At 36.3% G+C, this 12,558-nt stretch overlaps 3 protein-coding genes across 5 annotated transcripts in view; 1 reads left to right on the top strand and 2 right to left on the bottom strand.

The window, feature by feature from the left end:
• Positions 1-853: 853 nt before the first annotated feature.
• Positions 854-3,411, bottom strand: LOC113562117. Of its 2 annotated transcripts, none has more exons than XM_026970432.1 (4): positions 2,450-3,411; positions 1,973-2,260; positions 1,144-1,699; positions 854-1,072 (listed from the first exon to the last, which is right to left on the bottom strand). In XM_026970432.1, the coding sequence occupies exons 2-4, from the start codon at positions 2,047-2,049 to the stop codon at positions 980-982; spliced, it is 726 nt and encodes a 241-aa protein (XP_026826233.1). In that variant the 5' UTR covers positions 2,050-2,260; positions 2,450-3,411; the 3' UTR covers positions 854-979. The 2 variants fall into 2 exon arrangements, with proteins under 2 accessions (XP_026826233.1, XP_026826238.1); XM_026970437.1 differs by having other exon boundaries at positions 1,014-1,086.
• A 380-nt stretch (positions 3,412-3,791) lies between these two features.
• LOC113562000 (eukaryotic translation initiation factor 5-like) lies at positions 3,792-6,644 on the top strand. 2 transcript variants are annotated; one of them, XM_026969839.1, is made up of 2 exons: positions 3,792-5,094; positions 5,211-6,644. In XM_026969839.1, exons 1-2 carry the CDS (start codon positions 4,468-4,470, stop codon positions 6,192-6,194), a joined length of 1,611 nt encoding a protein of 536 aa, XP_026825640.1. In that variant the 5' UTR covers positions 3,792-4,467; the 3' UTR covers positions 6,195-6,644. The 2 variants fall into 2 exon arrangements, with proteins under 2 accessions (XP_026825640.1, XP_026825642.1); XM_026969841.1 differs by having other exon boundaries at positions 3,800-5,094; positions 5,278-5,363.
• A 5,529-nt stretch (positions 6,645-12,173) lies between these two features.
• Positions 12,174-12,558, bottom strand: part of LOC113563233 (protein MTO1 homolog, mitochondrial-like) — a 4,757-nt gene continuing 4,372 nt past the window's right edge. Inside the window, 1 exon segment of the mRNA XM_026974600.1 lies at positions 12,174-12,182. Coding sequence (XP_026830401.1) covers positions 12,174-12,182 — 9 coding nt within the window.

A 12,558-nucleotide genomic window follows, 5' to 3' on the forward strand; every position in this document is an offset into this window, starting at 1 on the left:
ATCACTTGCGGAACTATCATTCAGTATGTCTCCCCAACTTTTTACAAATATATCAAGAAATCTTTTCTCCTTGCAACATGCTTTCATCTCATTCGAAGAAATCGTTAATTCCTCTTCATCAACTGCTGCCTCTACAGTTTCTACTTCTTTTGCTTTTTGCTTTTTGTGTAAAAAAATAAAATATAAAATATAATTACATTTTATATAATATATAATTATGTGTTACATGAAGCTGATTTAAGTTATACACAAAGCAATTCTTCTATCGCGTTATATGACACTACTATATATATTTTACATATGTATTTTTATAAATAGTTTGTTAACTTAACAACCAACTTACGCTTAATTTCTGTTCTTTCTTGGACGGCGTAGTCTGAGGCAATAATTGGTCTACATAAAATACATTTTCAGACGCAGTTAATCTTGTCCTATCCCACAATGTATTCTCCTAGAAAAACAGAAAGACATGGATGTCGGAATGCACATACATTCGAAATTTGCAAAATGGTTTCTACTAAATTAAGAATCGAATGTAATTACAGTCTGACGCAATTCCTGAAGCAGTCGATTTTTGATAATAATTTTCTTTTCGACGTTATCACTCCGTTCTTCCTCTTCCTGCAATCCTTGAGTGAAATCTCTGTAGCCCATAAGTATTTCAGCTATTCTCTCTGCTAAAATACGTTCCCTTTCTACTGCCGTACGTCTCTGAAGAATGGTCCGTTCAATAGGTCTTTCTTAAAAAAAAAAATAGAAAGGAGGATTGAAAATGAAGATATAAATTTATTTTAGTAGTCACACTTATCGATCGCGGCAATTATACTATACAGATAATACATACTTCTCTTAGTTTTATTGGACAAGTTATCTGCCGGTGATATATTTCGGTCGCTAATGAATCCAAAGCTCTGCAACGTCGTTTTCCGACACTGCTCTGCATTATTATCTGGCAATAACGGATTGGACGATATAACCATCATTTGTTCACCCATTCTTCCATCTCCTCTTTTTCATGTAAGGATTTGGAAAGTGCTAAAGCAAGCTGAAGATCGGGGTCGTCGTGGGACGCCTGGAAAAGCACACCTATTCAAACGCAAACTACCCCAAAACCATTTCTGTCATTCCGTATAAAATACCTACCAATTTACGCGGAGCAGGTTTCTTCTTCTCTTGTAACGCAGGGGCGGAAAGTAAACCCAATGACTTCCTCTCCGCAGCCTGCCGCTCTTGCAGTTCCACCGCAACCATCAGCTTCTTCGTCGACACGTTATTTTTTATCGCACAGCTCTTCATATGTATAGCTTGCGAGCTTTCATCTTTGAAGTTCTTAAAACATAACGGACACACGCAAGCTGTTTTCACATCAGCTGGGTCTGCTTTTTTCTCCGATTTGAAAAACGATGATTCGATCGGTGGCTGTTGTACATCGTGTAAAATTTTCCTACTATGTGACGGTTTGCCCTCGATTTTTTTGTCGTTGTTAATGGGTTTCGATTTAGAGTGGGGTATCGGCTTTTTTTTCGACTTATTCGTGTACTTATTACTGCTAATAATTGTTGGTTGCACAGAATACATTCTTTTCGGTGATTTGAAGTCCAGTATACTATCATCGTCACATTGAGACTGTGATGTACAAGTTGTATCATTCTTTTCACACTTGTCATTGGAAGTAGAAAGACGAGTCTTATTATCTGCACTAAATACAGAGAAACATATTTTTGTATTACCCTATCAGGTTCTACATGTTGACATAAAAAGTAAACATAAAAACAAATATTCACAGGAATTAATTTTAACAGGAAAAAGAAACAATAAAAATATTGCAAGATCGTTTGTACATTACTTATATTTCTTTCTCGTAAAATATGTTTTATAAAAAGGTACTTGTTATTACATAAAACTACATGTTTGACTGAGGATTGAGTTTTAATACATCATGTTATGTATATACACATATATATATATATACCTTTCTTTATCTTTCCTTAACCGTAATCTCCTCTCTGGACTACTAGGCTTACATAACCCACCTTCTTTAAGATCCATTATACATCTATGTGAAAACTCAATGTGTACTATTATTTAATCTTGTTCAGTTTTTTGTGCATCCTCTGATTCAGGTTTAAATAATCCTTCCCAAAACAGCTTGTCGGCAAGCTCGTGCATAATTGGAGGATAGTCTACAAGATAGTCCCTTTTTCTAGCCTCTTCTAACATTTTCTTATACGTATCGTCGGTATTTGCGAGCGGAATTACACTGTAATAGTGGAATAAAATTTCATTACAGGAATTATGCTCCAATTCTAGAATAAGTTAATATTTGTAAATACTATTTCCAAGATTTTTCGATTCAAAATTAAATAAAGTTAAATAATAAATAAAATTGAAGAATACGCGAAACACAAATATTTATCCGAAAATACACGAATGCATACGAAGTACTTACTTTTTTCTATAGGAAAGGTATAATATACCACCGTAGAAAAGTGTCACGCCAAGTGATATGAGATTTACATATCTTCCGAGCGGGGTGCCTCTGGTCTGACGCGGTTTTCTATGCGTTTTATCCGCAGGATCATGCGGCATTTCATGTAAATTAATCAAGAAAGAAAAAGCTCAAGTAATGTGCACCACGTTATTATGCACAATCTTCAATGATGCAGTTTAACATTATCTATGCGAATCCTCTAATAACCTAAAACGCACGATTCTTCCGTGCCGTATCGCACGTGAATAGAGAACACGATGTAAAAAGAAAGATGTATTGCGCATAGCGGCGGCGGCATGATGAGCGCAACCAATTGAAATTTCGGTCCAAATGCACCCGCGAAATTTGAACACGAAATACTCACATATATTTAAAATATTGGTCGCACGTACTTAAATCTTAGTGCCCACGATGCTAGAAATCAATTTGTAGCTTTTATGAAAAAGCTGCAAGTTGATTGGTCACATATTTCTTGGATCGAGATCTCGGATCGATTTCTAGCATCGTGGACACAAAGCTTTAAATGCAGATATTTGAGAGGCCGATACCCAGACAGCACAAGGATGTCCTAAGGACATCCAAAGAACATCCAGGACGTACATGTGTGATATCCTGAGGATATCCCATTTTAATCCTCGGATCTCCTCTGGATGTCCCGAGGAAGAGGAAATGATAGCCGTATATGATCCTCTGGAATATCGAGGGAAATCCTATGAAATATCCTAAGGATTTCTATAGGATATGTTTGGGACATTATTCTTACGTTTCAAGGACGAAACCCATACAGCACAGAAGCTCCAGGGGACGTCGCAGGGACGTCCACAGGATATATGTCCTAATTGATTTCTGTGCTGTATGGGTATTTATCAATTCTATATATCAGTGCCTCAAAGATAGACAGAGTTAAGTCACATTTTTGTAAAAAACTAGATTTTTATATTTTATGAATTACTTTCTAAATTTCGTATAGTGGAATCTCACTCTTGTGGAACGAGATATCACTTCAAGCAATAATGATTTCAAAAGAAAAGAAGAAGAAAAGAGTACTGGATCGGTTTTCCGGATGGTTATTTATAAGGTGATAACGCAAATGTTTCTTGCGAGAACGTCACGCCTGGCCTGGCCATCTATCGGTCGCTTGGTGAATTAGAGGCGGGAATCTCAGGATATCCTGGATGTGTTTAGGATAATTTTAGGACGTTATAATCTATCTGACATAATATAGACAGGCCATATATTTTACAAACATCCTGTGGTTATCCAGTGGATATTTATATTTTATTACAATATTCAAAATTTCTAATTATGTTAAATATTTTACATAATTGAAAATAATTATAAATACATACTAAATTTTCATAAAACAAATTTAGAATCATATCTTAAAACATCCTCGAAATATCCTGAATCGTCCTGGACATATTCAGGATAATCCTGAGGACATTTTGTGCTGTCTGGGTAGGGATGGGCGAAATTTGGAAATTTTGTTGCTATCGCTCGTTCCGTTTTCCATTCTGCATATGTATTTTCTAATGTTGGAAGTCTCTGCTTCTATTGCCGTGCCATCGCTATCACTATCGCTTTCGCTTTATATTATCGCCTGCTAACTTTTTAACGATAATTTCGCTATCGTTATCATTACAGAATCGCACTTCTGCCAGTTCTGCCCATTTATTTATCACTATCGCTATCGACCGGACGGACTTCAAACTGTTTTTCTATTTCTATCAAACTGTCACTGGCCGGAAGCGTGCAACAGAGGGGATTTCCAGAGGGGAAGAATCAGGACGAAGACAATACTTCGACTTGAACGAAAGAAGATTGATCGCTTACTCGACATCATCAGCCGCTTGAGAGACGATCTTCTTGTTGCGATTTTTTAATACTTTCACAACGAAGTCTCATCAGAGATTATTGTCAATCGGAAGAGAAGTTCAGTTTGTCAAAAGCAAGAGGAGACGGAAACATCAGTCACGATGGGGAGCGTGAATGTTAACCGCAATGTCAGTGATGCCTTCTACCGTTACAAGATGCCGCGGATTCAAGCAAAAGTGGAGGGCAAGGGAAATGGCATCAAAACGGTAATTGTTAACATGGTGGACGTAGCAAAGGCGATCGGCCGTCCAGCCACATATCCAACCCTATACTTTGGCTGCGAACTGGGTGTCCAGATACAATTCGACTTCAGGAATGAACGCTTTATCGTTAACGGTTCGCACGATGCCACAACACTTCAGGATTTGCTGGACGGTTTTATCCGGAAATATGTTCTCTGCCCTGCTTGCGACAATCCGGAAACCGAGCTGATGGTCAGCTTAAAGAGGGGCGCAATTTTCCAAGATTGCAAGGCTTGCAGCCATCATGGTCGCATCATGGAGCGCAACCACAAATTGAACACGTACATTCTAAAAAATCCGCCAAGCTTGAATTCAGCAGTGCAAGGTAGTTCATTAACGGAAGGCAATCGCTCGAAACATGTCAACGAAGAAGCTGCGACTGCGGCCACTGCTGTCACTGCCAACGACAATGATCAATCTGGTTCTCTGGAAAATGAGCTCAACAACTCTGCAGACATCGTGGTGGAACCACCGCCTGAAAGAACGGTGAATAATTCATTATTATTTATTTATTAAAATAATTTAAAACTTATTTATAATTATTTTAAATATATACTATTTAAATATATACTATTGCTAAAAAAGGCATATAATATTTGCAGGTGAGGAATAAACTAACAAAGAAAGGATACTTAACAATGACAAGTAAAACAATCTTAATATTATTAGGGGCAATTGCTATAGCTGCTAGTGCAATACCAACAGTAACCACTGCAAGTCCACGTAAAAGACAAGAACCATCACAAACATCAGAAGAAATAAGAAAAACAATTGAAAAAACAACTGAAGGAGAACAATTAATTGTCATTGATGATGAACAAAACAATTTCAGTAATTTAAAAATAAATAATAGTTATGAACAAAAAACAACTGAAGGAGAACAATTAATTGTCATTGATGATGAACAAAACAATTTCAGTAATTTAAAAATAAATAATAGTTATGAACAAAAAACAACTGAAGGAGAACAATTAATTGTCATTGATGATGAACAAAACAATTTCAGTAATTTAAAAATAAATAATAGTTATGAACAAAAAACAACTGAAGGAGAACAATTAATTGTCATTGATGATGAACAAAACAATTTCAGTAATTTAAAAATAAATAATAGTTATGAACAAAAAACAACTGAAGGAGAACAATTAATTGTCATTGATGATGAACAAAACAATTTCATTAATTTAAAAATAAATAATAGTTTTGAACAAAAAACAACTGAAGGAGAACAATTAATTGTCATTGATGATGAACAAAACAATTTCATTAATTTTAAAACAAGTAATAGTTATGAACAAAAAACAACTGAAGGAGAACAATTAATTGTCATTGATGATGAACAAAACAATTTCAGTAATTTAAAAATGAGTAATAGTAATGAACAAGATCAAGATATAACTACTCCATCACCTGAAACAAAAGAAAGAGGCAGAATTTCTACTGCAACTTTTCTAGGAATATTAGCAGGTCAAGCAATATTGATAATAATTATTTGTCAAACATGTGGAGGATCATGTATAGGTATCCTATTAATTGGTGTTCTTATTATAAGTGCCTTTGGTCTTATAGTTAGTTATTTTTACTAAATAAGTATAAATAATAATAAGTAATAAAAGTAATTAGTTATAAATAATTATAAATAATAATTTATAATAACTAAAACTTTTTAACGTATAGGCTATATTAATATAAAAAAACTTCAAATAATGAAGTTTTTTTATTTATTTCATATTTCAATTAGTTTTACTAATATAAGATCATTTTCCTTTTTGAAATTATTGTTAACTTTAATAATTTTTTGTTTATTATTATATTAACTATTATAAAATACAATCTCTCTGTACGTGGTATGGTATGTTTATATTTTTCATTATTTTGAACTTTCTAACTCTGTCTCGCAATATTGTGTTGTAGATTAAGCTCTTTATTTTTTTGTTGATTTTTTATTTTCCAGTAATAAACAGGTTTATTGAAGAATTACTATTATATTACGATTTTCTTTATTTAAATCAATAAAGGGTTCTTTACCAGTAAAAGTAGGACACATTCCTCCGGGATGAGCAATAAATAAATTTTCTATTCTTCCCCCTTGAAAACAAGTTTTTTACCATGGATCAGTATAATAATACACAGTTTGTGCTGGATCATCAATGTCAATTTTAATTTAATTTGCTAATAAATAAATTAAAAGTCAAAAATATTTCGGAGTTCGTCAGCTTCTCTCACCTTGCTGATGTATCGGCGGACATCTTCAAGGTGATACGCGATATCACCACTGCGGGACGAGTGGCGCTGGCGGCAGTCATATGCGAGCATACTGTCCTGCAGCGCAGACTCAGTTAGGTTCTCAGCCAGTCTCGGTTTAGCACGTTTCAGTTTCGATACGTTTCTGGTCGAGTACGACGTGGTATTCACAGGAATCTGTCAACAACAGGAGTCCTCGCCAATTCCTTTTAGCGACCGACGATCCCCAGCGAGCAGAGCAACGGCGGAAAATAGCACAAGACTGCTTTGAGCGACCACTCTCCATTCGCGAGGCATCCCGCAGCGCAATTCGTTGACCCTGATCGATCAGAGCAACGCAAGCACCACCCGGGACACGTCGGACTGTTCCCGAGGAGGACGATCCATCTGTCCCGTATCTCGGCTCACCCGAGCGGAAGATTTTCACGCTAGAAGGCGGCCGTCCAGCAGGGCGATACCATTTTATATGACTTTACTTCGACAACGAGGTGAGCTTTCCCTCGTCCTCTCTCTCTCTCTCTTTCTCGCTCTCTCTGTCGCTCAGCTCTCTTGCTCGTGCACGCTAATTTTAGCGATCAGCCATTTTGGACATCCATAAGGCACGATGCGCACGAGTGAGGGAGCGAACTATGATCCCCTTGCTCTCCTACGGAAATAAGCGTGTCCCTCTTCTCCGACGACGACGCCTCGAGTGCGTGTCGCATGAACGATGATGCGTCATTGCCATCGCGGGGAAGAATCTCTCTTGAACCGGTCTCGCGAATTGCGCACACGCTGCACGTATCTCGGCCCTGCTTGCTCGGTCGCACTCGTGGCTCCCGTGTTGGACACAAAACTGATACCTTCTTATCGATGATCGGCCCCGCCGATAAAAGGAATGTCGCGACCGCATGCGACTGTATTTCTGGATAAACGCGTTTTTTTTTTGCGATGTTCCCTGCTGATCGAAACACGCATCGGAAAATTGTGTATTGCACCTTGAGGAAGTAAAGCTTCACATGTCATGTATTCGAAACTGATCCTGCAATGTTGCGATATTTTTATTGATGGATTCGCCTCGATGTAGTCTTCGAAGCTTGAACATCTGTTTGTTTATACAAAAATCAAACGAACAGTTTAGCCCCAAAATACATAGGTATCTAGTGCAAATATCTTGGCCTTTTATCTGTTTGTTCTTCGCAACATATCTTCAATACGTTCTCTACATTAAGAAGAAGAAGGTAGCTGTGGGGAACATAGTGATTTAACTCGAAGCAAGTGCTTTATTGTTGTATCGTTGCTCGGCAGTGTCTATTTATTAGTGTACATTCAGAATGTACAGCGTTGGATCAGACGAATAACAGATATTCTTGTAAACAATTTGCATCACGCGTCCGATGTATTCGGCATTACAAATTTGCATGCTGCGAACATTTGAAAATGATATTACACAATGATTAAGCTTATATAACTACATAAAATGATTTGAACTTCGCGGTATGACATGCTCGTTTGGAGAAAACGTGAGAAACTTATTGAATTAATTTTCCTATGTCGTCATGCCTAACCATCGATTATCCATTTTCTCATTTCTCCCTCTCGTGTTTTTATATGAAAATTGTATATGTTTTAAGATTATAAGATTAACAAAATCCCAAGAAATATCTTTTTTTTTCATCTCCATTAGTGTTTCAAGCACTTCTGATAACATTAAAAAACATTCAATATGTTGATTGCTGATATCTCACATCTCCATTTTCAAAGATTTTTCAAGTATAAAGTATCATGAATCTTTCGCTTGCCCGTCTTTATCAATGTTAATAAATCAAAATGCCAGAAATGTATTATAATATCTCGTTATTTAAATAATCGATATTTTAATATCGGTTAAAGAAATACATAGAATACAATAGCTCCCCTTGAAATATGTAATATGAATATTTATACATTATTTCGTAATGTAACAATTACTACATTTACACGAGCGCTACTTCCGTAGTAACTTACTCGAATTATAATAACTTACGATAATTCTCTGCGTGTAAACGGGGTAAACCGATAATTCACTGCGTGTAAACGGGGTAAGTTACTATAATTCGAGTAAGTTACTACAGAAGTAGCGCTCGTGTAAATGTAGTAATTGTCGCAATAAAGAGTAGATAAAGAAAGAACGAACGAATTTACGAACGAATGCTTCGTACGTCGTTTACATATCGTACAAATTGCGAATTGCTGTGTCATCTAATGATAAGTACTCCACTGGTTCAATAGTGATCGCTTAGTAACTCGTCTATCGCTTAAATTAGATATTACAATGCATATCTGCCATTTTTGTTCACTAATATTGTTGGGATAATATCGATTACGCTATTTTTCTATAGAATTTTATTTAAATTGTAATCGATCAGTTTGTAATATCTTATATCCAAGAAATCTCTAACAATTAAGATACGATATCAGCAGTGATATTAAATATTTATTGTTATCAATGGTAACCTTATCTAATATAATCACAATTTTTGTTTCAATTTATTTTTTTTTTTTTGTGACAAATTTTTTATCCAAATATTTAATAAAGCAGATAAAAGTTAATACATATTAAATTTAATATTAATCTCATAAATTTACGATAAATCTACTTGGATTTAATAAAATTAAATAAAATTCATTTTATATTACAATTTAATAAAGATATTATTTTTCACGGTACATCTGTAATGCTCGTGATTTCGCACTATTTAGATTTAGATGTTTGATATATGTATTTAATTAGATTACATGACGTTATAAAAAAATGCTTAAATAGCTATCGGTGAATATCGGAGGCTAAACAATCTATATGTAAATAATCGTAAAGAATTTTTCTATTTCGCAGTTTTTGTTTTTTCCATTACTCTTTCTCTCTTAATTTCATCGTGATGGGCAATGAGAATTAATCTGTATTTATATTATTTATACACTCCTATCAATAAATATAAACGAAACTTTTCTCGATCAGCTATCAATACAGAAAATTTATCTCTGAAGGTTGAACATTTTACAGCATTAAAATGTGTATGAATAATTTATATATATTTTATATGGATGGACAAGAAAAAATATAAATAATTATTTAACTAGATAGCTATTTAAATAGATATTTAAAAATTTTTAATTCTCCCTCTCTGCGTATACGCGCGCTTTTGCTCTCATTATTTCTCTTTTTCTTCTTCAAATTAAATAATAATGATAAAAATATTAAGAATAAAAGCACAGTGTATTAATTAAGAATTAAAAACATTGTTTTGTTGCATCCTATGTACTTTTTCAAAGGAATAGGTGCTTTTAAGTTGCAAAGATAATTTGAGATTATTTCATTAAACGGTGATAAGTTAAATGTTCCTCCTTTGTTCGCACGAGAATCGCAAGATGTTTTTTGTATTTATCTGACTAAGATGGCCTGCCGCTTTGACCCTTAAACATGTATAGCGTTTTCGATAACGATGCAAAATAATACTTCTTAATCAAACGTTAGTGGTTCTCATGTCAGTACGAGACATAAAATTTCCGCAATACAAACATCTCGCATACGAATAAATACTCTGCGATTTATCGCGTTGCAATTCTACGTTTTGCGATATATGTGCCGTATATATATATATCGATATAAATAAAACATATGTAACATTATACATAATATTTCATAGAGATAACATAAAATAATCTTTGCCATTTGCTATAGTGCAGCCGAGAGAGATGTGTTGTCTTTCTAAGAACGATATGATAATATTTATTGGAAGGGAATGTGTTTTTGTCAGCAATGAAGTGACATTACAAGTCACGCGCATTCACTTTCTCTGAATCCGAATCGCCAGCAGCTTCTCGCAAGCAAAAGCAAAAGCATGCCAGAACGGGTTTCATGGCGAGGAAAGCATTTGTCGGGGATTGTCAAGCCGACACTCACGATCGACAACAGCATAAACAAAACTTCTAAATTATTTATCAAATTAAATATTTGTTTATTCAATACGCACACATGCACATTATTCAAAATATGTTTGCCATTTAATTTAATTGGACACAGAGATAGTCAGGAAAACCGTAAACGAAAATCGTAACGAGATTTCCAATTTGGTCCGGACCTGGGTCAACCTATTCCACGACCTTCCACCAGGTCTTTCACGTTACTCGTGAATCATTAAACAGAATCACTCCCACTGATCAGCCAACCGCAAGATATTTCTACGAGGCACTGTTCCAATTCTTGTTCACGGGATTAGGATTCAATTTTGAGAGATTAATCTAATCTCGCGCATGCGAGTGTGTATTAATGTCGTGTTCATTGTATAGATATCCGTCGTTCGATCGGCGAGCTACTACGAACCGAGCCGAGCACTCGGTAGTAGACGTAGAGTGACCTTGCCCGAAGATTACTTTTCTCTAGAGGAGACATCGGCGTACGAATCGGCGCCGTTACCCGGATCAATATACCGGCGCTGGTGCCGAAGACGCGTGCGCACCGCAGGGTAGACCGACCCGGGTCCCGAGAGTCGTCAAACCACGAAGAGACGAGCGACTAGTCCAGTTGTGCTAGCGAGAGGCCGACCTCCTCGACTCGCGAGCCTACCCCTGCGCGAGAATCGATTCTCTCTCGGCCGACACGACAGACCTGCTCCACTTTTTCCCTTCTCTCTCTAACTCTGTCTGTCTATCTGTCTGCTCTCGGACTTCGTCGTTCTTCTCTCTCCCTCTCTGCTCCCGGGAGTGTGCTGTCGAGGGAAAAAGATCTGGGTACACCTGGTGATCAACGACAGCGACTGCGGCCGCCGCGTCACCGTCGCAAATCACGACTTATGCGTCTGTACCGAGCAGGTAACTCCCGCTCCCTGGTGCACACGCGATTCCCCGAGGGAGTTCACCGCGAACGATCGTCACTCCCCCACCGCGTTGACTGCCGAGATTTGCTAATAGGCTGCGGCATAACACTCGTATTCACTCGTAAACACCCTTGATAATGCTTCTCAACGATTTTCTCGTGACACGTTGACACCAGTCTCGCGACGAAGACGCGAAGCAAAGATTTTCATCTTTTCAAACACTTTACTTTGTAAATTCGCGATAATATTCGTTGTTATTATAACAATATATCGGTTGTTCCGTAACGTTCTGATTATATATTACGCCACTATTATGTTCTATTCGGTCAGCTATTTTCTAAAAGTATTGTCTAAAAACTTGCACCTCATTTACTACAAGTTTTCTGAACGTTTTGCATGTTCGATTATGCACTTGTCATACTTACTCGGTATAAGAAATATAATTTAATTCTGTCTTGATACATGCCAGCGTGTCTCAATAGTGTCTTAAGGTATCTAATAACCACGAAAGCGCCGCTTATAGCGCTGTAAATGGAGCGCAAGAATCAATATTAATAACGTACAGTTATTGTAAACAACTGCATCGGCTGCAATTGAGCGTGTAGAAATACGAGTGGCACTCTACAATACCAGACTGAAATGCGTATCGCGTCGTATTTGCATTTGCATATCTCAAATATACTGGCTGATAGAATAGAACATTCTATCCTTCGGAATGTCTTATGTATATCGTGTTGTAACGTCTTTGCTTTGTCCTTTTATCTTAATGCGAAGACAACATTGATTTCAAAGTATTTGTAGCGATCGTATAACTTCGTATGTGATTTCTATATATAAGTTTTGTAAAGTAAATATGCATTACTAAATCAAC

Source organism: Ooceraea biroi, chromosome 1 (assembly GCF_003672135.1).
Source record: "Ooceraea biroi isolate clonal line C1 chromosome 1, Obir_v5.4, whole genome shotgun sequence".
In the NCBI taxonomy this organism is placed as follows: domain Eukaryota; kingdom Metazoa; phylum Arthropoda; class Insecta; order Hymenoptera; family Formicidae; genus Ooceraea; species Ooceraea biroi.